Genomic DNA, 26,720 nt, shown 5'->3' on the forward strand with positions numbered 1-26,720 from the left:
CTTGCCTTGAGCTGAAGAGTTCAGGGAGAGTGCCCAGGCCCAAGTTCAAGCCCCACGACCAGAAAAAAAAAAAAAAAAAAAGTGAGCCATGAAGTAAGACTCGGGTTGGGATATATGTCCTGTCATTTCATTTTTTCAATTCTGTGACTTTGGGAAAGTTGTTTAGCCTCTCTGAGCCTCCATTTTCTCATTTGTAATATTGGGATGATATTGTGATCTATCTTATAAAGGCAACATAAAGATTAAATTAAGTAATATAGATCAGGTGCTTGAAAACCTAGTTTCACTAGTATTAGGGCTGGAGTAAGAATGGGTTTCCAATTTGTCTTCATTTTTCTTCTATCTTCGTAATTTAAGAAGTACATGCCTGAAAGAATGCTTTGCCTTCCTGAATCTGCTGGGCCTATGGATAGACGTATATGAGGCTAGTCTTTTGTGGAGTATAAGATTAGAACCTTCACAGAGGGATATACTAGGGAGCTCCAGGTCCCCATGTCTCCTTTACATGATCTGTAATGGAGATTTCAAGGTTTCTTTTATTTTTCTATTTTAGTATTCCCAGTGTTTAAAAATACAGTAATCAAAACAATGGCGATGAAGACTGAGCAGTACTTCATATTAAGAATGGCATTAAGCCGTATTCTATGAGGCACTTTGTGTTAAACAAGGATGAAAATGTCTTACTGTTGGGTTTTATTGCTCTTTGAGAACCTTGTCATTGAACAGTTTCTAGATCAATTCCTTTTCTCTCCCTCCAGCTGCTTCTTTCACTCTTGACCTGGATGGCGACATGTTGAGATGCTGAAATAAGCAATGTGTTTGGGTTGGGTATCCAAACTCAGATCCAATACGAGCAGGTTGGAGGGGTGACGATGCTTGTGGCACATTGGATTTGCCCACAGATCCCTCAAGTACAGCCTAGCAACTTGTTTACCACTGAGGAAGGTATTGGGACAGAGAGTATATCTGCCATCCTGGGCTAGAGGAAGATCCGACTCAACAACCATTGTGCATTTGTTCAGCATCCACTATTTATATACTCAGGGCTTTACAGATGTCCAAATGAATTAGGCATTTCTATCACCTTTTCACAGATGAGAGTTTGTAGTTCCCAAGTCTCTTTTTTAACAAGTAAGTGATAGAAGCAGAACTTGAATTTAGGCTGGCTTCTTAAGGCTTTTCCAACATTATTGTGGCTCCCTGGGCTTATTCAGAGGCAACACAGACTCGTGAGAGGAGGATTGTTTTTGTCAGCAAGCAGACTTGGTTTCAAACCCCAGCTCTACCCACAAACTTAGTATCGTAGCCTTGGGGAAATTATTGAACCTTGAATTCTTCAAGCAAACTGCCTGAGGAAATCTTCCCAAGATGATGTGTGTGGGGAAATGTAGTCATGGTTTCTAGCATGTGGATATTAAATCAGTGGTACAGTTACCACTTCCCTTCCAAAATAGCCATCCCCACCTCTCCCTATCTTATGTTTATGTGTCAGATGCAAGCTTTTGCTTTTGTGAGTGAGCCAGCTGTGAACCAGGACACTATGGGTGGACAGGCAAAGCATACAAGGTTTGCCACAGAGACAGGACAGCCACTGTTTATCATGATGCTTAAAGCCTGAACTCCAGTGTGATGCTGGCTATTGTAGCCTAAATTCATCTTTGCCTGATGGAGGCACCAGACCCTGTCTTCTGTTTCTGTCACTGGGTGTCAGTCTAGACTACCCTTGTAGAGATCCATCTCTATGGATAGGTGCCCAAAAGTAGAGCAGGAAGGCCTCACTCATTGTCTCATTAGACAAGCCTCTAGTCTGTGCTTTGTACCAGCTTGGTATTCTAGGTGGAAGGTGAACAGCTAGGAAGACGAAGAAACTTGAATTTATGTTATGAGGTAAAAATGGAGGCTGAATGAGTTCACAGCCCACCTAGGAGACATAGAAACCTCCATTTATATTACAGAGTAAAAGGCAAACAGAAGCTTGAGGCACATGGGAATACAGAGGGTTGCTAGTCTCACCTGAATGGTGAGAGAACAGGTGGAGATTAGAAACAACCCTACCTTGGAATTGTGGCCCTGAGCCAAACTTCGGTGAAGTTAGCCAGATGAAGGAAAGTCAAGTGGAAAATAAAAGCTGGAAGGGGCTGACTTCAGTGAGCCTGATATCTGGCTGCTGTCAGTATCATGTGGGACCATGTGGAAAATGCTGTTCCAGGGCCCATAATCTGTGTTTCCTAGTTTGTCCGTCTGCATAAAACCATTGAGTCTACACTGTTCTTAGCTCCCCAGGAGTAGCTCTGAGACCAGTGTGGCACTAGTCCTTTTGCTGGGTTTATTGTGGAGTGGGATATTGGGTAATTACACAAAACTGGCCTCTGAAGAGGTGTTGTACACCCTGACTGACTGGGCTCACCACCATGTTGGCACCAAGTGAGTGTTCATCGAGTTGGCTGTTACAGTAGTTGTTTTACTAGTTCATACTAGGAAAGTATTCCAATTTTTACAGTTCTAGGGATAACATTAATTTCAGTTGTTTTGACTATTTCAGCTTATTTAGCACAAATTCAATTATCTTACTGAGGGCCTAGGTAGAGAGGGTAGGAGAAACATTGATTATTCTGGGGGTTTTTTCTTTGCATTTTTCATTTAGCTTTTTGGTGGCAGCATTAGCAGAATTCTTATTTTGGAAAGAAATTTCTACTGATTCATTTGTGGTTTTGTCAGTATGATTCTGTTAGTTTTTGTTTATAATCTTGATTAAATTTTATAGAAACGGTTTAGTATGTAATTATCTCCTTCATAGAAGTAAAACAAATACCAGCAGTATAGAAGCAACAATTGAGAAATAGCCAGATCATTTCAGGTTATTTCCCTAGCATTTTTAGGTGGTGCCAGTATAGGACAATAACTCAGGAGTGAGGAGTAATTAACTGTGAACCATGATTTATTAAAATTGAACATGTAATCTCTATGGGGACATGCTTCCCCAGTGTTGTCATGTGGTACTGTTTTTATTCTTAGTATTCTGTATTTTTTTACATACATTCTTATTTCACCTCATTCCCACAACTTGGCAGGTGAGGACACTGAGTCATCGAGTAGGCCTTTAATACCATTAGGGGGCTTCACTTTATTTTTAGAAGGCAAGATAGCCCTCAGGTTAAAGGATTAGGCTGTTGAGGTGATTAGTGTGGTCAGCTGTGCTTGGATGTCATGGTAGCTTTTCCAGGTATTGTAGGTGTGCTGGGACATCCCCCTAGTAAGGAAATGAGGTGTGGACAGACGACTGCAGTGACCAGGTTCATTTACAGTATAAGAAAAGGAAGTGAAAATATATTTCACAGGTATTTTTTAAATGCATGAATATTTGATTGTGTTAGGCATATTGTCATCAAACAGAAGGTACAGTGTGGAAGGGGAAAAACTGAAAATAAACTTGTAAACATTTCACTGCTCATAAAGCATACAATTATAGGTGTGAAATGTTTGTTAGTGTCCTTCTTCCTGGACTCCTGCAGGTTGCTGGGGAAATGCCCTGTCTATTTAATCATATTGCAGTCTTGTTTGTTTTTTTTTTAATTGTAGGAAAATGTCTTTGGCTTGCTTCTGTAGCCAGATTGATTTTGCTTGTGGGTGTCCAGATGCTGATGAGCTGTAATTAGCATAAGAAGGAGGCTGGAAAGATGTTGAACATTCTTTCCTGGTAGCCAAACAAAGGATCACCAAACAGAGGTTATTCTCAAATATCAGATTGTACTGAAGCAGCCCTTTGCTCATTGAGATATACTCTGTTAAAGGATGTATGTATTGGGGTAGGCAGGGCAGATCATCACTGAGGAGAGCTCATTGGAAAACCTTGCTGGAACTGGTAGCAGGGTGATTTTTAAAGGTCTTAAGAAGCAGTACCTCCAGTAACCCAGAAGAGAAGAGTCCTGGGCTGGCTTCAGAACATTCAACTTGCATTTCTGCCCTAACTCTTCTGTTTGGTTAATTGGCAAGTCATTTAGCTCTCTGAACCTCAATTGTAGCATCTTTAAGATGGAGCCAGTAATATCTTACAGCTTGTGAGACTTAAGGTATCAACAAAGTGCTTGTGTAGTATAAAATTATTCACATGTGCAAAATAGAGATGGTGCGTTAAATTCCGTTTTCCATTGTCTTCTATTTCTCCAACACTTTTTCTTTTAAGTACCTTTTCCCCCTTATTCCTGGCTCTAAAGTAGAAAGAAACTGATTGTTATTTTGTTCCTTATTTGCTGTGGGGTTATCATAAAATAAATTAGGCATATCATTTTGATAATCACTAAAAAACATGCCTGCAACTTTCTTAAATGTATTGATTACTAATAAATCATGTCTGTGTTAAGTATGCCTGCTGGCTGGCAAACTTCTGGAATAACAATGTTTCCTGCCTGCTCATCTGCCAGGCTGTGTGTCAGCCCTTAACCGGCTGAGCTGCCAGACCGTGTGTCAGCTGGTCTGAGGTTACTGGTGAGGATGAGGTTACTGGTGAGGATGGTGGGATGCTGAACTCACCCTTGAGATTTGCTGGGTTCCAGAACATACACGATGTCATTATCCCTAATGCCAGATCTGGGTGGGGATCAACTTGTTTCATTACTGAGGAAACAACCCAAAGATGTTAAGTACTGTCTTAAATTGTGCACACAGTTTAAGTTAATGTCTGCAAGAACCTAAAGCCCAAGTTCTTAATACTGTGCTTCAGTCTCTCACGGAGCTATTCAAAACCCAGAAAGTTAAATGACTTTTAATCACCAAGGTAACAATCCAGTAAGTGCTATTTCTAGATTCTGTTGTGTTAATCCCAGTTTTAGTCTCCTTAAGTCATCCCTTTCATTTCTCTCAGCTTTGGAGTTTGTCAGTTAGGAAAACCACTGTAGCATAGGTACCTCTTGAATTTGATCTCATTGTCATTCCTGCCTCTTGTTCACTGCTCCTATTTGTTCTCCTCCATTCCTTTCTCAGATGGTTGCAGCTGTCTTCTACTCCTATTCACTATGGAAATCTTTGCCTTTCTCCAGGATGTTCTTTACTCTTCGTAAAAAGTTCTGGGAGAGAGGTAAAGTGCCTCCAGCATCTTTAAAGTAGGAATGTTAGTATCCTGTAAAGACTTCTTAATACAAATCTAAAGTAAAATCTAGACTTGACATGACATAAGAGACCTGCCCTTTTGGCTTTCTCTGGCTGCCTGTCACCCTACTTGCCCATCTCCTGCAGTAGTTCCCACTAGCCTGGGCTGAGGCATTTCCTGCTGTGAGCCTGCTTTCTCATCTCAATATTTTAACATTTGCAGCCTTTTTAAAATTTTTTAATTTTTATTATAAAGTTGCTGTATCGAGAGTTAACAATTACATAAGTCAGATAAAGAGTACATTTCTTTTTGGACAGTGTCACCCCCTCTCGCTCTCTCCGAGTTCGAGCCTTCATTGACCCCCTTCTCCATGGGACTTATTCTTTGGAAGTCTCCCCAAATCTTACCCCCACTTTGAAATCTGCCTTGATTTCCCCACTTTTCTTCATAGGTTAGCCCCTTATGCTCACAGAAGCATCCCTTATATTCAGTTGCTGTCTGCTTATCTCCACTCAACTGCATGCTCCGTCAGACAAGGTCTATGTCATGCTTGGTAGTAAGAGTGGGTAGGAATCCTTTTCATCTTTGGAGTACCTTTCAAGTACTCAATAAAATGGAAGGAGAATACCTTTCATTATGGGAAATATAAAAAATATATTGAGCCCTTAGTGTACTCATCACCCAGCTTTGATCATTATCATTTAGCCTATCTTATTTCATCTGTCCTCCTTTCTTCCTATAATAGTTTAAGGTATCACTAGATATCACATAATTTTATCTCATATGGAATATCTGGTTGCAAAATCAATAACTGATAGAAATGAGTGCCTTGAAGTTAGATACTCATTTAGGGAAATCTAGCTGTAATATATCTATTAACATTAAAACCTACTGATAATTTAGTTTCATGCCATTATGTATCAGAAGTAGCTCAGTAAACCAGGTGCTAGTGGTTCATGCCACTACTACTAAATACTCAGGAGGCTGAAATGTGAGTTCAAGGTCAGCCCCCGCAGAAAAGTTCACTGGACTCCATCTCTAAAAAGCCCAGTAAAAAGCCAGATTGGAGGGGTGGCTCAAATGGTAGAACACTAGCCAAACAAGCAAGCCTAGCAAGTGTTGAGTTCAGACTGCAGTACTGGAACTAAGTAAGTAAATAAATAAACAAATAAATAAATAAGAAACTTAGTTAGGGTTGCTCCATTTGGCCCTGTTGACACTTTGAGTGGGATAATTCTATTGTGAAGAGCTGTCATGGTCATGAGCACAAAGGGTGCTCAGCAGCCTCTTTTCTCTAGGGGCTGAAACAACGCCCCCCCCCCACCATCACATTAAAATTACAGAGTGTCTCAGATAGTGGAATCCTCTTCCTTCCACCCATCACTGAGAACCACTGATGAGAAAAAGGAAAGAATTGTATAGCATTCTAGAGGTCTGTTTAATATACAGTTGTAGAAACTGAGTCCCAAAGTGAAGCATGTCTTTCTGATTCTGACTGTGCTTATTAGTATCATGCTAGACAATGGTCTGAGTTCTCTGCTCCCTGGGCCAGTATGTCTTACTGTAGCACATAGCGTTTATAGACGATATAGAATGAAGTGAGAGGCTTTCTAGGAGCAGGCTGTGCTGTGGTCTCAGTGGAGTGTCTCACTGATGGGGGAAGGTCTTATGGCCAGGTAAGGGACAATATAGAATAGTTGTGCCAGTAGCTGCACATTTGTAGCCTGACCAGCATCTGCCAGGCTGTTCTTCATTCCCTTCACCAAGTATTTGTGAGGAAGCAGACTCAGGAATTCTTTCCTTGGAAGTGTGTCTTGGATTTCTCAGTAGTAGGCAAGGAGGATTTGTTTTGAAGAAATTTACTTTGAAGTCAGTTTTTGCCAGAAACCATCTGTTTTGTATAAAACAAAGAGACATTGGAGTTTCACTTTATTGCGTTGTTCAAAATGGGCTCTCTGCTTATTTCTTACAAGTCAACTGGGTATGCAGTGCCTGGGAAAGTTGGGTGCTAGGAAACTTAGTTCAGCAAAAAGGCAGCTATAAGGTAGTGGAAAGAAAGCTGACCTTGGGAGCTAGATCCATCATTTCATAGCTCTTGCTAGCTCTGCAAACTTGGGTAAGGGACATAATAACCTCTCCAGCCCCATTTATTTTTCTCTTCTGTAAAATGGAGAGAATAATTTCCTATACATATGGTCATGAATATTGTATCAAAAAAAGAGGGCTGGTATTGGTGTAGCTATGTGGTAGAGCACTCACCTAGTATACACAAGATTCTGAGTTCCATCCCTGATACTACACAAGGAAATAAAAAGAGAAAAAGAAATGGGGGCAGAGAGGGAGAGGAAGAAAATGAAATGTGAAGTGCCAGCATTGCAGTCTTATACATAGCACTAATAAATGGTTTTCCCATTATAAGAAAGGCCCATTGGGAAATGCATGTATACCTTGGTTCCTTATTCATACCTGTAGAAGGATTACACTTTAGGTATATAGAGAGATACCTATAAGGAACTGATGCTGATAAGTCCTTAGTATATTTGCCAGCATAAGAGGTTGATTATATGCTGTTAGTAAAACAGAGCATGGAATTATTCTTCTCACACACAATGCGGGTTTAGGATGGACTGGATTCTTTTATCTCCTCCTAACAGGAGGTCTGACCCTGTTAGATTGGGGTGCAAAGGCATTTTCTCAGCACAGAACAATGTGTGTTTTTAATGAGGCTTTTCTGTGAGAAAGATGATACAATGGTTTGGTTTGTTTGTCTCAGATTGAAACTGAAAAAGCTATGTAAGAACAGCACTGAAATTCCTTATGTCTTTTCACTGTATGGTACCTAGAAGGGTTCAGAAGTCAGACTTCAAGCAAATGAACATAAGACCGCCTCGGGTCTGCACGCAGGGGTTTCTGGGTTTCATGGCAATCAGCAGGGCCCCAGAGTAGGAGGAAGTGGATGGGGTGTGCTACAGCTGGCAAAGCTAAAGCCACCTAAAAAGGACTTCGCTGCCTAATGTGAGAGGAATATGAAGAGATTAGGCTGTCTGGATGAAAGCATTGAGGAACTGGGTTTACATCCTTCCCAAAGGCCTAGGAGCGCGCGCGCTTGCACACACACACACCCACACCCACACGTATACTCACCCATGAAAGCATTGAGGAACTGGGTTTACATCCTTCCCAAAGGCCTAGGAGCGCGCGCACGCACACACACACACACACACACACACACACGTGTATACTCACCCACTGATTTTCTATCCTTCCCAAAGGCCTAGGAGCACACACACACACACGTATACTCACCCACTGATTTTCTATCCAAAGCCAGCGTCCAGGGAAAGGCTTTCAGGAAAATAGCTGTCTTACTCTGTGCTGTGCTGTTCCTCTCGTACTGAGGCAGATTGAGGCTTAGCAGGTAGGAAGTCAGGAGAGCAGAGACATCTGTGAGGGATACTGTGGGTGCATCCTGTGGTTTGTGCCTAGCCTCAGTCTGAGTCCAGGCACTGATGGCAGTTCTCTCTGTGTTTTGCCAATCCTATAGACTGTTAGAGAGGGCACTAAGCTAACCATTACAAAGAATTCTTTATAAAAAGGAAAAGGCCACAGAACAAATATGCTGGCTATTTTTGTAGGATGTCAAGATTTTAGGGGGCTCCATTGGAAAGCTGAGGTTGTGCCTGGATAACCCACTTCTCCATCCTGAAAGAGCTTCTAGGTTTCAGACCTAGTTTAGTTTATGTGAACACTCTTGAAAGTGATCAGCCACAGGAAGTGTAGCATTCCAGCAGCCTTGCTGATGCACACCACTCCTCATCAAAGGCCACTCCTCATCAAAGGCCCTTCGTACCAGCTGTGTTTCACACAGCAGGTGTAGCTGCTGTGGGTGGGTGTGTGGGACTATGAAGATGAAATAAAGGTGACTAAGTCCAAGCACTAATTTTCTGCCATTGTAAGGATGGAGGTTAATTGTAAACGGCTAGGACTGTCCTCCCTCTGGCTCTCCAAAGTGAACTTAAGAGACCCTTGGAGGCAAGGAAAAGAAGAGCATGCACCTCTTCACCAACGGTTGCTTCTTGTGCTAAGACTTTCTGGGATGGGCTGTGTGACTACTTCTCAGAATGAGCAAATGTCATTCATCTTTGCCTTAGTACCAATACCTGAACTCTGAAGACTTCCAGTCTCTTGGCTTGACTTTGGTAGAAAAAAACTTAGGCATGAGTGCTTCAGGGAGGAATCACACTTGTTCTGAACTACTCCTAGATACTAATAAGAGACTAGAATAGCAAGGTAAACAAGCCTAGAGGTCAGCAAAGTAGCCTGGCAGCTTCCCAGTGCCATTAGGTACCCAGATTCCTTCTGGCATCTATCCTGCTGTCCTTTTCATAAGTTCCAGGATGTATGTTGGCTTTTTAATGTTCCCCCAAGTTAGCTATAAAGGTGCCTCACTTCTATTTTCAAGATTGCCTATGGTCTCAGATGGCTACTAGAACTCCAGTTATTATATTCCAAGTAGCAGGAATGCAAAAAGGGCAAGGGATATATCCCTTCCAGGATGTCCCAAACACCAGTTCAGCCTAGATTGCTGACCTGAAGTTAGTCATATGCTCCTATAAGCTATAAGGAAAGCTTTAGGGTTCATTGTTTTGTTTGTAAGCTGTTAGCTTTATCTCTTCAGATAAAATTCAAATGGGCTGTAGAACTAAGAGATGGGGGAAGATCCATTCTCAGGTGAACATTATCTCCTCAGCCAAACTGGCTAGGTCCTAGGTCTTTCTCATATGGACAGAATATGGCCATGCCTTCAGAGTTACTGAAGTCCCACACTCCTCAGTCACACTGCTGCCACTGGAGAGATGGAATGATGTCTTCAGGTCAGAGTCATTTTCCATAGGCAAACATTTGATGCTCTCCAGACCTCACTTTTCAACCCATTTGAGCTATGAACCTTCCCTAATACATGAGCTCCTGCCTTAGGAAACTTCAGCTCACACACCCTGAGGGAGAGGGTTAGATGCCCAATATTCTAGTCTTTTCCTTTTGAACTCTTCAAGTAAAGCAGTATAGCACAAAGCCTTTCCTGGCACACACAATCACTTCCTTATTCAGCACACTTTTTCCCACTGTTACAGAGCTGTAAATTTAAGACAGCACTTAAACATTTTTCTAATCTATAGTACTGTTGGAACATTCTGCAATGTGAGAAGGGAATCCCCATGGGAATGGTGACAATGAGTAAGTCAGCCACAGGCAGTGTCCTTGCTCTGCACCCAGAAGGTGCTCAGGCTGTGTTGGGGGGGGGGGGGGTCCTCATCACAACTGGAAAAAAAAAAAGGAAAGAAAATTCAGATGTATTTCAGGCAAAATGGGTGTTAGTGGACCTATTTCAATGGAAAAGACATTCCAAGTTTGAAACACCAGACATGTAACTCCTTTTTTGAAAATCACCTTTGGGAGTTTCTTCATTTATATTCCAAGTTCACATTCCTCTCACTTCTTTATTGCCTGCTTCTCAACATTTAAGAAAAATTTCAAATGTACAGGAAAAGTGACAGATCTGTCTAGCAAATACTTATGTACCCCTACACACACCTAGATTATTCGATTAACACTTTGCTGTATTTTCTTTAACACATTTATGTCCATTTCTTCCACCATGTATTTTATTTTTTAATGTCAAAAATAAGTTGCAGACAGCAGTACACTCCATGCCTATCCTTAACCTAGAGTTATATATTATTGTTTAGATACAATTACTAAGTAAAATGCATAGATCTTGAGTGTATTATTTAATGAGTTTCAGGAAATACAGACAATGTCAAGAAGTAGAACATTATGATAACCCAAAAAGTACCTACCTGCCCTACCCTAATCTCTCTTTCTCTCTTTCTCTCTTTCTCTCTCTCTCTCTCTCTCTTTCACACACACACACACACACAGAGGCAACCACTGTCCTGTGTTCCACATTAATTCACTCATCTAAATCCTCAACCAGTGGGCTTATCCAGTGAGAGTGAGACTCAGCATGCTGCTTTTGAGATTTGTCCATAGTTGTAGTATGGTCCCAGATGGCTGCTAGTGATAATTTGTTCCTTTTGTGGCTTAGTAGTACTCCATTAGGTGGATGACTTTCTCCATTCCTCCTCACTAGGCTGTTTGAGATTTTTAGCCATTAGGGAATGCAGCTCTGTGAGTCTTTTTGTGGTCATATGTTTTCTTGACCTCTTGAGTGAATTCCTAGAAGGAAGTATTGGAATTGGTAGGTGAAATTGTCAGGTCTTGAGTATTTTTTTAAAATAACTAGAATCTTGTCTTGAATTGAGAGGAGACTGCATAAGTTAATCCATCCCCATTGTACAGACAAAGATATTGAGACTCAGAGTAAGTGGAGACCTGTTCAGTCTCAGAGGTGGTTTCTCTTGAAGTGTAAACTACAAATTGAGTCTACTCTATCCTGGTATTTTTGTTGTTGTTGTTGTTTTTGTTTTTTGCTGGTGCTAGGGCTTGAACTCAGGGCCAGGGCCTTGTCTCTGAGCTTCTTTTGCTCAAGGCTAGTACTCTACCATTTGAGCCACAGAGCCACTTCTGGCTCTTTCTGAGTAGTTTTTTTTATTATTATTATTGGAGATCAGAGTCTCATAGACTTTCCTACCTGGGCTAGCTTTGAACTGCAATCCTCAGATCTCAGCCTCCTGAGTAACTAGGATTACAGGCATGAGCACCAGCGCCTGGCTCTCCTAGTATTCTTTATGTCACTGAAGAAAGGAATTGGGATTTTTTTTCTGAAAGTTCATTATTTCAATTAATTATTGCTTAGGGACAATTAGATACACCTGATCCTCATCCTGTAATCTGTATCTGATGCAACTGTTCCAGTGTCCATTCCTTTCTCTTTTCCAGTATTATCTTTGCACACTGCAGAATTGGTCATGCTGCCTCTTCATTATCTGTCCAGTCTGTCCTGTGGAATAAAGTCCAGAGTTCTTGACTAGTTCTCCTGCCTCACCTTCCATCCCCTTACCTCCCCCCACAGCTATCTACTTTGAGTTATTTCTTGTTTCTGCTTATCTCCATGCCGCTAAACCTCTCTTGTGTTTTGCCCAAATGCCCTTTCTACTCATTCTGTGGAATTTGGCACATCCAGACTCTAAAAGTTATGTTTCTTTTTTTCACTTTTTTTTTCAGGAAGTATGTTATTTTGTGTGTGTATGTGCCCACACGCATGCCTGCACCTCTTAAATCTAACTCTTACCATGTGTCTTATTAGGATATCACATTCAGCATTCGTTGAACTGGCATAAGATAAGGGACAGAGAGGACAAAGGCAGATCAGGCCTTTTGAAGACCATACTATCTTGGGTAGGTACCTACAGCATAGTTTGGTCCAGCATGATGCACAGACAGGCAACAGCAGAGAACTCCCCTGCCACATCTTTCCAGGCATTAAGTACTTGGACTGTCTGATGATTTTATTTGTTCCCATATTCCCATTGAGTATTCTTTTAACTCTTGAGAGAAATAATCTAATTTTATTACAGTGAAACTAACATGGTCACTTCCTAGCTTGTGAGACTCTAGGAAATCATTTTCTTTTTCCAACCAAATCTCTAGTTTCTTACCTGTAAAATGGGGAGACTGATCAAAAACATTCCCTACGGTTGTAGTGAGAATTAAACAAGGTGATACATGCAGAGCCCACTTAGACACATAATGGGACATACAAGGGTTACATCTTTTAAGTAGCCAGTCTCTAGACAGCACCTGCCATATACTGAATATTCAGAGATGGTCGTAAAGAACAGGAGTGTGTGCATTGTGTGTATGTGTTAAAGAGGTTATATTTAGATGCTCACACAGATCCATCTGCCTTGAGAAAAGTGTTTGATCTGCCTTACATCAGTATTCAACTGGCGTGGCTGAGCACACATGCGTGACTCTTCTTGGGTTGCCACATCCCCTGCTAGGCAGATGTCCATTATCATGAAATGTAAAAAGGGAAAAAATAATAATAAAGGAGAGGAGTGTAATGTTATGGCTTGATTTGACAGGGCCTCCTGCTACTTCAGCTGCCTGCCAGTGCTGGGCATGGAACAGGTTCATCTGTATTCCAGCACACTACTGCTAAAGTGAAGATCGATCTAATTAGAGTATCTTAAACATCCTGTTTGCATCTCAAGTCGTATCAGAAACAAGAATGTCTGTCCATCTGGGGTAGCTAGAGGGAGGTGGGCAGTGAGGTTCGAGAATATAACACAGATGGTTATAATTTTAGAAGTGTAAGAACATTGCCATATGAATTTCTTAAAACAAGAGCTAATGGCCTTGGATGCTTGGTGGAAACAAAGGCAACTCTGCAGCATGGCCTTGAATTTAAAGTTGTCCTGCAAGATCTTGCCAGGATATGGGTTTGATGGGTAAAGTACAGGGACCATTCCATTGCTAAGAATAGAACTCTAGCTGACCCAACCATTAGGATTGCTGGCCAGCCAGGCTAGTCCAAGTCATCAGGACAATAGTTAGGGTCTACTTTTCATAGTCTAGCATTCAGATTTATTCATATTCCACTTTTCCAATTTCATCATCAACTTCTAGCCTTTCCTCACTCCTGCTATACTGATCTCTTTCCAAACCTTTGTCCCCTGTGTGTTCCAGCTTAATCCCTTTGCTTCATGTTGGTCTCTCTGCCTGAAATACATTCACTCACATTACCCCTCCTCCCTGTGCTCAGCTCAAATGCCTTGTTCCTGCCATTCTTTCCAGTTCCCCTGGCTGGGAGAATGTCTGTTCCATCAGTAATTGGTACCTCTTCCCTATTCATTATCACTTGCTACAATGTAATTGTACTTAATTTTGTAACTTTTTTGAGATATCACTTGTGTATAAAAATTGTACGTATTTAAGGTGGACAACCTGATTTTTTGATATATATACATTATGAAATGAACTCCCACCAAGCTAATTGACATGCTTATCACCTCACAGTCACCATTTTCTGTCATGTAATTTGGATGTAATAGACCACAAGCTCCTGGACAACGTGAGCAGTGTCTGGTTATCTTAAACACTGTATCTTACACATGATGAGATTCTTCTGACTATTTCAGGAATAAATGAATTCTCAGAGGCCTCCTGTGGCCACCAGCAGCTCTTCTTCCTTTCTGGTGAATGCAGGCCTCCCGCCGCCTGCCACACTAAAGCTTTAGCACACAGCACACTTGGAATCTCTTTTGCTAAGAAGGATAAGGAGGTTCAATGTCTGGATTGTTACCATGTACCTCATCGCCTTCTTCCCTTCCCCATTTTCCACTCATCCCTGACTTCAAGAATATGCTCCAGGTTTGTGCTTCAAGTGTTCAATGTAAGCTTCTGTCAATCTACCAACTTTATTCTCCCCAAATGACACTGCATGTTCATGACCATTCATTTGTCAGGGTCATAATCCAGCTTCATGTCTCTCCCAGAAGTCTGAGAAAAATATTTTCCTTTTGTCTTAATTCTGCCCTCCTAATCATCAATCTTTGTAGCCACCCCACTCATCTCTCTTTTCTACCCAAATGAGATAGGGACCCTTAGGGGCCTTGTGTATTGGATGTACCCTGTTGTTGCGGTTTTTCAACTTGCTCAGAAGATGATGAGCAGCACCAGCTCAGACTCTTTTGCCTCTACAGTTCTAGTACTTACCACCTTGCCTGGAACATAAGAGATACTCAGAATTTTGAATGAAGTAATGACTGGTGAAACACCACTTGGTGCATTGTAATTATACTGAGCTTATACAACTCAAGTACAGGCTACTTTTTATTTGTTATGCATATCACATGTTCTGTTTTTAGCTTTCACAGCAAGACCAAAAAGCAATGACTATTATTGCCAAATCCATGTATTTTTATTCAGAGATAGAGCCATTTCTGCTTAGATGTGCTTGCTGTGTCCTTCAGCCTCACAGTAAATAGTTATTGCCCTTCTCTGGGCTGTCTGTAGTTCTCCCAGAATCTTGTATTATTTGGCTTTAAAGGAAGCCCCATATAGGCAGTTTGGTTAAATTTATTGTGGAATTAAAGAGTCTGAGTGAAGTTGGCCTTGCTCAGTTTTGGGGTTAGAACAAATCTTGACTTATAGAAAAGAGCCCTAAGAGTCAAGGAAGTTAGTTCCTGCTTTTCTCAGCAGGAACAAATTAAGATAACACCATCAATGGGGAGCATGTCATCAGCTGTAACGGGGAAGAAGTTAGCTGAAGCACTCTGGCAGGTGTGCATATAGAGGATCTCTTAGATGCTCTATGTAGATAGTTCAGATCTCAGACTACAATTTGATGAGGACTACTGTGCACATAACTCATTCGACACAACAGATATAATAGATGGGCAGGACAGATGCACTTTACAGAAAAGAAAACTGAGACTCGGAGCCTGCACCATGCTTGAGCCAGCTAGATGAGTTCCAGAGACAAGTTGAATCCAAGTCTTGCTGATCCTGAAGCCTCACACCAGATTAATTCATTGACTTGTCATCCTGTCTGGAGTATATCCTTGGTGTGAATCCTCTCACTGTCTGGGTGCCTTTTTATCAGGATACCCTGTCAGGCCTCCTTGTGAGCAGGCCTATCTTAAAGGCACACAGTTCTTCTCATAGAGAAGAACCAAACGCCTACTAGGATTTGGGCATACTTGTTTTTGAGTAATGATGGAAAACATTACTCCATCCTATTTACAAAATGGTACACCATCTAAATACTGGTGTCTGGCTGAGCTAATCTGGAAAGACTCCTGACTTGGGTGTAATTGACAACAGTCCTTAAGTGCAGAGCTATCAGAGAACATTGGAAGTCCATGGGAAAATGTTTACATTTGTGGATGTCTTTTAGGAGGGATAGCATGCACGTGTGTTCACAGAGATTGTCAAAAGTACCCTGACCTGGGTGGCAAGGAGAAGACACTTTGTAGATTTTAGATTCCAATGGCCCCACACAGGTGTCTTTTTTAATAAAAATTTTCACTGAGATTAAGTGATTACATAAATTCACACAGGTGTCTTAACCTGAGGCAAACCACATCCCTTCTCAGGGACATTCTTTATGTATTCAGACCTGCAGAGGAGGCTAGCATAAGATTTCTAACCCTCTTTCTAGTTCAGAAAATTACAAAACTTTTTTCTGCCCCTAGAAAATCAAACATCCAGCCTCTTGCATGTATACCAGGCTAACCCATTGCTAATTACCCTTGAGAGTCCCTGAGGCGAGTAGAGCTGGGGGAAGGGTGAACCAGAGCCACCACTCCAGGCAGTTTCAGTAATTAGTGTCTGAGGCAGCCAGTTATCTGAGTGTTGAGCAGGGTACCCAGCAGGCAGGGACTCAGACACAATATCAATACCAGACCCTCGACCCAGACCCCAGATATCCACACCCCTAGCTTAGTGAGGTAAAAATGTAGATTTTTCTTCGCCCTCCTTACTCTGGAGCCTGATAGGTTCTGTGTGTGTGTGTGTGTGTGTGTGTGTGTGTGTGTCTGTGTGTGTGTCTGTGTGTGTGTGCGCACGCACTCGCGTGTGCATGCATGTGTGTGCGCACATGCATGCGTACATGCACGTGCACACATACACACATACCTATGTACGTGTGTATGTGTGTGTGCAGTCTTTGCAGTGAGCTACTACATCCATTGTCTGCATTGACAGCTCTGTAGCCATCCTTCACCCCCATTTTATCCTGTCGGAATGATAGAGCAGCTGAGCGGTGTTGGCCAGCAGATAAACCTGTTATCTCCTCTGCTCTCTGTGCCAGCAGCTCTCCCCATCTCCTTGGTGCATGAAAAATTGACACCACCTTGGGCTGAAATCTGTTCTTAGAGAAGCTACATTTATTAGTAGCTAATGAAACTGTGTACTAAAACTTGGGGTAGCTGAAGTGTTTCCCTATTTAGTAGGCCACCTCTAGACAGAAGTGAAGCAACACGGACAGCTTCAGGTCTCCTGAAATGGACTACCTATCTTTTACAAATAGGTAAATACCATCTGTGTTTACGTACATTATAGTTGGGCCAAGGTATGGGATGCATTGTGAGAATGAATGCATCTTAATAGGATGATTCTTTTGTATATTACATTTTCTTCTCCCAGTTCCTGACCTTCTGCCTGCCACCATACCCTCCTCCACCCTGTTGTTAGGGTAGATAAGAACACTATCTTGGAACTTTTTTGTCCTACTTAATCAGCAAGATTAAGAGAAAATTACTGCAAAGTTCTGGTTCAGTATTTGGAACTTCCTGAAACCCAAAGATTCTTCTTTATTTAGATTCTGGAAGAAATTGCTTCTGGAAAGACTAATTTGGTAAAATAGAGGAGTTGTTATTCATGTTGTACTCCATATGGCCTTTTGCTTCATTTTCTTCTCATTAAAACTGTCGCTTTTTTTTTATCCACATTTGCATAGTGCCTGTGTTTTGGGCACAGTGAGTGCCATATGAAGTATATTTTCAGGCTTTGCTGTTTCATTTCTGGTATCTTCTTTAATGGTGTTGATGATTGCCTTTGTTGTAAGGATGATAGGAAAGCTTACAATTTGGAATCAAGACAACTAGGGTTTGAATCACCACATACTCAAGCCTGTGGTCTTAAATGAGTTAACCTCTCGAGGCCTTGGATTGCACATTAATAAAATGAGGATGAGGATGGTACTTTCTCATAGCTGATTTGTAAAGGTTTAATGAGAAATCTGTGAACAGTCCCAAATAAGCCTACTGTCATAGATACATAATAAAATAGTGACAGTGTACCCTATCTACAATTGGGAGGAGGGTGCTGGGAATCTAACCCCGAGCCTCATACATACTAGATAAGCATGCTACCGCTAAGCTATTCCTAAGCCCCTCAGATAGGAATTTGAAGCTGCTTTCAGCAAAACAATATAGTAGTACCAAATCTTAGCTTAGAATAAGAATTTGTTAAAAGACAAATGTCAAACTAGAGAAAATCTTTGCAACATAGATGAAAAACATAGTATTATTAATTTGGGCAAACTATATATATGTGTATATATATATATATATATATATATATATATATATATTGTCATAGATACATACACATTTGAAAATCTTAAGTTAAAAAAAAAAAATCTATAGGCTGGGTGCCAGTGGCTCACGCCTGTAATCCTAGCTATTTGGGATCATGGTTCAAAGCCAGCCTGGGCAGGAAAGTCAGTGAGACTCTTATCTCCAATAAACCACTCAGAAAGTTGGAAGTGGCACTGTGGCTTAAGTGGTAGAGCACTAGCCTTGAGCTGAAGAGCTAAGGGACAGCACCCATGCCTAGAGTTCAAGCCCCACGACTGACCCCCCAAAAAAAATCTACAAAAATGAACTATGTAACTTGTGGGTAGGGATGGAGAGGTAAAACTGGGAGAAAATAAAGGGGTGATATTGTAAAAATAATAATAATGTATTTATTTCCTGACTTATTTATAAAATGATAACCCTCCTGGGCACACTGTTGCTCATGCCTATAATCCTAGCTACTTAGGAGGCTGAGATCTGAGGGGTTCAAAACCAGCCCTGGCAGGAAAGACCGTGAGACAGTTATCTCCAGTTCACCACCAAAAACCTGGAAATGGCTCTGTGGCTAAAAGTGGTAGAATGCCTTGAGCAAAAGAGCTCAGAGACAGCGCCCAGGCCCTGAATTCAAGCCTTATGACCAACAAAATAAATAAACAAAATGATAACCCTTCTGTACAACACCTTAATAACAATAAAATTATATTTTTTAAATTACAGTTGATGACCTGAAAAGAGGACATTCTAGGAAATAGGAATATGTACAAGAGCCATTAGCTAAATTGTCATGTACATGTGGAGGTAGGGAGGCCCATAAGTAGATACTGTCTAGATCCTGGGGAAGAATGATAAAGATCCATCAGAGTGCATTTAATGTTATACACACACACACATACTCTCTCTCTCTCTCTCTCTCTCTCTCTCTCTCTCTCTCTCTCATTGTTTCCAGCTGTCAAGCAAAGTAATTCCAAAGTTGCAGACCTGAGTTTGTTAAATTGACTACATTCGTTACGGCCTGTCTCATACCAGTTTACCAACTGAAGGGATCAAAGCTACATTCTGTGTATATGGCCCAGGACTGCAGACTGTGTAAGTCTCCTTATTCTTCCTGCCTCTACTTTTCCTTGTCATTCACAAAGGTCAAGAGGGCTTACCTGACTGTCTCCAAAGATTGTCCCCTCTTACCCTACCTTCTCATTCAGAGCTATGCCACTTTAGCTCATCCATACACTGGGTTACTGGTTTTCTTTGCCGTCCTGTGGACCTGTTCTTTCTACTTCCTACTTACATTCCATCCTACCTGCATTTTCTGCAGACAAAGTTACACTACCTCACTCCTAGCTTTACAGACTTGAAAGATATAGGAGGAACCAAGGATCTTGAGAAGGTTCATAATACCTCTGTACCATATATTGATTTTTTAAACATTTTACATTTTTACACCTAAAAGAATCTACAAACTAGAGATATTTTCTTGAAACTGCTAGCTTCATAGAAAAATGCCATCCAATTACTCTAGAATGCAAGTACCCTTTAAAGACCATTTTGTAATGGGAACCTTTTGAGAGTATATTAGCGAGCAAACATCGTTTTCTCCTGGGTTCGGGATAGGCACTATAGGCAAAGGTATGAAAGCCATTTGAAGGCATTTAAAAGATACCTAGAATTCTAGTGTTTGTCTGGGCCCCAACCCACCACCACCACTGGAAGGTTTATACAGAGAGCCTGCTTTCTTCCCATTCCTTCAGCAAGTGTTCCTAAAAACAACTGTCATAGACATTGTTTTATGTTATAGATACAGCAGTGACCAAATAAAATTGAAAATTCTACCTTTATAGAAATTATATTCTAATTGAAAGGAGATGAACAAAATAAGTAAACATACAGTATTTGAGAAAGTAAGTTGTTAATAAAGAGAAAAAGCTGATGAGTCTTTAGAAAGGCCATGTTAAGCCTTGCATTTGTAAAGAGAGTGGGCAAGGGAAGAGCCTCATGGAGAATGAGGCAGGTGAGTCCTCGTGGATATGAAGACTAAGTGACATGAAGTAGTAGTGTGAGCATTTCAGAGTCAAGAGTAAAGGGCGGTGGTCCTGAGGTAGGAGCAGCTGGTGTCAGAAACAGAGTTAGTCTGAGTGAGTGGTTAGTCATTGGAGGATTTTAAACAGATCTACCTTTGGGTTTTAACCTAGAGAAGCATTTTGACTGCTTTGAGAGTATGTCTATGAGTGGAGGGCAGGGGGGAGGAATGTAAGAAGCGGAGAGGCTCACTAGCAGGCTGTGGAATGTTCCTAGCAAGGATGAAAGTAGTGTGGGCTGGAGTAGCAGTGGTGGTAGTGAATAATAGAGATGGAGTTTTGGATCAAATCTGATGGTAAAGCTGCTTGGGGCACCTTTTAAGGACATGACTTTTGGGGGTTTGAGAAATTTGAAAACCTGGTTGCTATGAACTAAATGGAAAAGACAGTGGGAAGGTGAGGAGCTTGCTTTGGGACATGTTAAAGTAAAAGGACCTGTTTTATGTCAAGAAGGCAAGAGCAGGGGCATGTGAGAACAGGTATTCAGATGATAGGACTGGCCTATAGGTTCTCATCATGTCAGTGATTCCTGAAGCCATAGGTCAGGGAGGACGCACCAAGGAAGTGAATAGAGAGAAGGTAAATGTCAGAGGACTGAGCAAGTCCAGCATTCAGAGATTGAGAAATGAGGGGGTGGGAATGCTTATGATATAAGTGAATGACAGCTATGAAGCAGTCAAAAATGGAGCTGCTGCTTGTGGCTGCACTTAATAGTCACACGACGGAGAACTCAGGGTGACTGTAGCACAAGAAGATGCTCCTGGGTTTTTCAAACAGAATCTTCGCTATCCACACTGGGCATCTCATTTCACAATAAACTTTTCCATTTCTCCATAAGTTGATTTCTGTCACCTCCTTTTCAAGGTGGTTACTGACAGTTTTTCAAAATTCTTTTTTAGACAATAGCAGCCTGTGCCGTCCCCTTCAGTTACTCTCTTTTCTATGATGCTCCCAGAAGCTGCTGAGTCGTGGGAACTTGGGAAGCACCATCTCTGGCCTGAAGGGCTCACAGTTCGGCTCCCTTACACAGGAAGTGGGGTTTTAAAAGCTGCACCAGAATGTAACATAGTACTGCAGTCCTATCATATTTCTTATTTAATTCCAGGGCATTTGCTTGGGAAAGTTATATAGTAATTTGAGACTCCAATGGAACATCTCTTATTCATCACTTGTCCATGGCATGGCTAGTATTCATATTCTGTTCACAAGCTATATTTCTATAAAGAGGAGATTAGCTTGAGGTACTTTTGTGGACAATACAAACCAATTAATTCCAGGCAAGGTAGAAATCCTCACTTAGTTTGAATCCCTCGCCCACGTTGTCCTTGAGTCTATCATCCCTTCGGACTGTGCAGTGTGGAAATCAGTGCAGTTTTCCAATGACACCATTGAGGTTCTTGTCTTATTAATCAATAGCAGCAGTCTGAGAGGCCCACTTATTCCTCCTTCAATAGACCAGACCAGGCCTTGAAGAGAGGTAATAATTACTGCTCTGATCTCAGCATGTTCTCTTTTCTCCTTCCCACCCAGAGCATGTCTGTTCGATCCTGGCTTCCCTCCTGCGCAACCTAAGAGGGCAGCAACGGACCCGGCTCCTGAATAAATTCACAGAAAATGACAGTGAGAAGGTAGGTGACTGACCTTGAGGATGCAAGCAGGACTGGTGGGTAGGGAAGGGTTCTTACACTATAGGATCTGAGGAAGCTGGGTTTAGCACTGCTGCCCTAAAACACCTTCTCCAGCATCTGGGCTCTTGCATCTCTAAAGTTCCACTGTTCCCTGTCCAAATGCCCTCTCCTGAGAGCAGTGGTAACCCTTGAACAAGGTAGCCAGGGGTACTTTAGGCAATTATATAGATCCAATGAGGATGAATTCTAATGGGATTTTGGTTGGGATGGGGGTAGGGGTACACAGCAGAGCTAAATAATAGCTTAGGCTCTGGAGTCCATGTCTGGATTTGAGCCTGTTTTTGATGTATGCCACTCTAAACCTCACTTCCCCAGCTTGAAATTGGAGCCCTTAGTACCCATCTGGAAGAGTCGATGGGAGGTGAATTAGATGAGGTCTTACTGGGTGGTGATGATAAGGAATCAATAGAGCTCATCCTAGGTGGGCTGTGGAGCTGGTGATGATCACTAAATGAGATTGGATGGGTATTTTATATTGTTGCCTCCTGTGCCAAACCAAACAATTGTAACAATAATAGGAGCTGCCATGTATTGAGTGACTGCTGAGGAGTGGGTAATAGAGCAGCTGCCTTGCGTTATTGCGTGTAATCTTATAACTGTGGTTCATCCTTATGTCACTATCACTGGCATTGTCAGATAGGAAATTGAAACTTAAAGACATAATGTGACTCACCCAAGATCACACCACTAATAAGAGCAGAGCTAGGATTTGAACCCAGGCTGCTGAATGCAAAATGTCTGTGCTTTATTGCACCATACATAAGTAGAAAATCTCAAAGGAGCAAAGTGAAGGCTCAGAACCTAACTTTGAACTTACGATAAGTGCTTTCCTGCTTGTGTTCAAAGTAGGGCTGAAGTTTTTTCCTGCTTTTGAGAGAGGTCGAGGAGTATCTGAGCCCACCTCTGATTGGAGCAGTGTAATGCTGCAGAGTGCCATCAGGTTAGGACACAGAGCAACTCAGCAGTCATACATACTCTGACATCTTTTAACATATGAGCGCCAGTTCCTCACCTTTATGGATGATTTATAAATGAGGGTTGTTGTCATTTCTCTGCTACTTTATCGGGGTGTTTTGTTTATGACTTAAGGCAATAATGGACATGGAAGTACTTTGTAGCAAAAATACATGAAGTTTTCAGGTCACTATAGCTACAGGGGATTTGGGCATGGACTTCCTGAGTTGTCTGAGGCAATGTAGGAGCAATATCCCTAATTGACCAATGTCCGCTCCTGGGCAAATAAATACAGGGTGGTCAAGAATCATGGTGGTGCTAACCTTCTGAAAAGACAGATCAGAAGTCTGAGCTTCACCTTGTTCCTTCAATCCTTTGGAAGTTCTTAGGGAGAAAAAAATAAAACTTTTCCAAACCTTCTGAGTGGTCCTCCGGCCATGTTCGAAGCCTGACTCTGCTAAGCTTAAAACTGACTCTGAAGTTACTACTGAACAAAAGTCAAAGCCTTGTTTCAAGTCACTGAAGGAGGTTTTCTTGCACTCTCTTCTGATTCAAAAGCAACTAAAAAAATTTTACTCAGGCAATTTAAAAAAAGAAAAATCAGCTCTGGGGCAGAATCTGAACATGAAAGGTTTCAGTTCAGAAAAAAAAAAAAGATCTCAGTAAAGTTCTAAGTGAATATCAAGTATGTTACTTCAAGCACTTTCTCTTTGCACTTGAATTTTTATTTATTTATTTGTTATTACAACTTGAAGTCCCAAGAGTGCTAGAAGAGCTGGGAATGCATCTTCTCCTTTGGGGAATGGGCCTGCATTGAGGCTGCCATGCATTCTAAGTGTTTGCTCTGTTCTGCCCTGGCTCTTTGCTCTATTCCTGATGTGTTCCTAAGCAGTGCTCTTCTCCCATGGCAGAAGTGGAAGCGTCGTCTCCTTTTGTAAGCAGTGAGTGAAATGAGGAGGGCTGTGCTCTTTCCTTCTCACTCCTGCTGGTGAAATCTCTCTTTCAGGTTGACAGACTAATGGAGTTGCATTTTAAATACCTGAGTGCAATGCAGGTGGCTGACAAGAAGATTGAAGGGGAGAAACATGTACGTATCTGTGCCCACCTTTTACCAGTTATTGACTTGCACCCCATTCAGTCGATCCCTTGTGTACCTCCCTTCCCCCAACAAGGTAGGTGAGAGCAAAGATGCATCTACAGCCATGGTGACAACAACATGTTGTTCTGAGGGAGGCGATCTAAGGCAGGGCATACCCAGGGTAGAAGAGCTGGGAGAAAGCAGTGAGTCTTCAAAGTCAACTCCCCTGCTTATGAGATGGAACAATGGAAACCAGAGAAGGGAGGCCCACAGGGCTGCAGCCAGGTGACATCCTAGGGTCCAACATGACTGGTGCATTTTCTTGTGCTGAGACTCATTGAAGAAGTAAGCCTTTGTAGTTTTCGTGATGGGGCTGTGCTCACTGTGAGACGCCCTCAGTGTCTGTGTTTCTCCCCCACTTCCATCTCCACTTCTATAATCATCATACTCAATAATCAGGGCAAGCTTTTAATGTCCAATCTCTGTTCTCTTCCCTACATGACATTCCTCAATCTTTGGTGTTCCCTTCCTTGCTTTTTTCACAGTGTGTAGGAAACCTTATTTCCCTGTGGTCTTGGTTTGCTGGATCACTGTACTCTAATTGGTCTTCTTGCCTTAAAGAGACACTTGTGAGCCCCGTGCAGCACCCACCCCTACCCCCACCCCAACGGTGAACAGAGCTCTTACACTTGCCCTCCAGCCATACCACAGCCTGGGTGCCAGGCCCTGTGGTGTGGCTGTGGCCTGCTTCTCTTATCTCTTCCAGTCCAGCCTTCCACCTTCACTTACAAAGACCAGTTGATAATAACTGTGTTTTTCCTTCTTGTGATTTTCCTGTGCTCTATACCTGGAAGTGCTCAGATGTTTGCTGATTGATTGAATTGATTGACTGGGACTTTCTCCTTCATACAAAGATAGCACTGCAAGATAAAAAGCAGTCTCTAAATGCTGAGCTGGATTTCAGAGCCTGCCTAGCATGTTCTATATCCAACTCTTTCAGTGCACAATCCACTCCTCTGTTTTATTCCTTTGATGAAATGTTCCTTTTCCATTTTTCTTCCTTGTACAGTAACTTGAACATAAGAGGCACTGAGTGGTTGGTGAAGTACCAGAGTAAGGTACACTTTTTCTTTGTCCAAAAGATAATCAGAAACAAACAAAAATTCCTCCTGACTTGTGTGGGCAGCCATGAGGCCATTGGAGCTTCAGCCCTACTGCAGTTTTCAGTATGATCTGCTAGGGTGCTCTGTGCTCTTGATCTAAGCTCTTGAACAGTTGAATTGACCGTTCTAAAATCTTTGGTCTTCTCATCAGCAAAATGGGAATTATAATACCTCCATTTCAGTGAATTCAGTGACTAACCACAAAGTATAAAGTGTCTCGGCTCAGTAAGTAGAAGCTGCTGCTGATGGCAGATGTTCTGGCTTCTGCTGACATTCCTTTGTCACTCTTAAGTGAGCCAAGTACCCCTTTCCTTGGGCACAGCCATCATACCAGCTATCCCAGCAGAATAGAGGTACTTTGTCTGGGATGAGGCTTTGTCCTGAGGGAGACGAAGAATGAGGAGTTGGTTATGAGAGAGCATCTTATATGTAGCTGTTAGGTAGCTTGGCCCCTTCCCAAAAGATTATCTACTATCAGCACTGACAAGGGGGTGAAATTGATTAGCACTGCTCCCCCAGCATTCACCAGGTGGCTGAGTGCCACAGGCTCTGGCCTTGCCATTCCCTGACAAACATCTGCCTCCTTGATGCCAAGGTTGTTTTGCTGGGCACTGGCAAACATTCCAAAGCCATTAGTGCTCAGCAACCACAGTGCTGCTCAGAGAGCTGGGGTGGGGTGCATCTGTGAGCAGCGTTTGCTGGCAGCTCTTAGCTCCATCCTGGCAGCTGAAGCCACAGCACAGGTGTAAAGTGACTCAGAACAACACAACCTCCTTCTCCCCTCTCCCTCAGGCAGTCCTCTCTTCTCAGTCACAAACAGTTTGTCTCCTCACCCCACCTTACCCACATTAAGTTTTGGTGCTCTACACCATCTGGAACCTCAGCAAATAATTGAATGAATTATTTTATTATTTATGAATTGAACTACTTGAATGGAATGCTTAATTCGCAGGCATTTTGATGGTATATGCCATCAGATTAGTAATGAATAAATATCCTGTATGTATATTAAACCAAGTCTACAACAAACACTAGATTATAAGGTCAGATGTTAACATTGTCAGTGTCTCAGAGGTACCCTTCCCCTTGAATCTTGAATCTCTCTGGGCATAACACAAATGTCTGTGGTTTGCAATTGACCAAGAAAACTGCAAAGATTCCAGTCATTTGGCAAATGTTGACCAGGCACTGTGCCAGTCACTGGCTGTGGGCAAAACACCCAAGTGCCAGTAAAAGAATGAGACCAAATAACTAGTATATGTCTAAGACAAGCAGAAAAGGTCAAAAGCTATGTACATATGACCATATAAGATGATGCTAAGGGAAATGAACCCCAAGATAGGGACACAAGAGGTTTTGTATTGTTACTTTGTTGCTGTTATTTTTAACATACTTACAATGTACTATGTAATATTTTTTGTTTCTTTTGTATGTTTTTCCCCATGGTATAATCTCTGTTTTCACTGTATTTGATTCCCGTGCCCTGCATCTTATATATACATTTTTCTAATTTGGGGAAGGGGGGGAAATAACAAAATGCTGAAACACGGATACAGTTTCTCATTTTAACAATGAGAAGTACAAGACACTGTTGGAAACAAACTTTACAACTTTGCGGGGGGGGGGGGGG

The 26,720-nt window shown here is 41.9% G+C and overlaps 1 protein-coding gene across 2 annotated transcripts in view; it reads left to right on the forward strand.

Annotated features, from left to right (window-relative positions):
• Ctnnbl1 (catenin, beta like 1) overlaps positions 1-26,720 on the forward strand; it is a 162,529-nt gene that overhangs the window by 113,891 nt on the left and 21,918 nt on the right. For both annotated transcript variants that reach the window (XM_013011092.1, XM_013011093.1), the window contains exons 12-13: positions 21,738-21,835; positions 23,856-23,936. In XM_013011092.1, coding sequence (XP_012866546.1) covers positions 21,738-21,835; positions 23,856-23,936 — 179 coding nt within the window. The remainder of the gene's footprint in view (positions 1-21,737; positions 21,836-23,855; positions 23,937-26,720) is intronic.

This window comes from Dipodomys ordii, unplaced genomic scaffold (assembly GCF_000151885.1).
Source record: "Dipodomys ordii isolate 6190 unplaced genomic scaffold, Dord_2.0 Scaffold13, whole genome shotgun sequence".
Lineage (NCBI taxonomy): Eukaryota > Metazoa > Chordata > Mammalia > Rodentia > Heteromyidae > Dipodomys > Dipodomys ordii.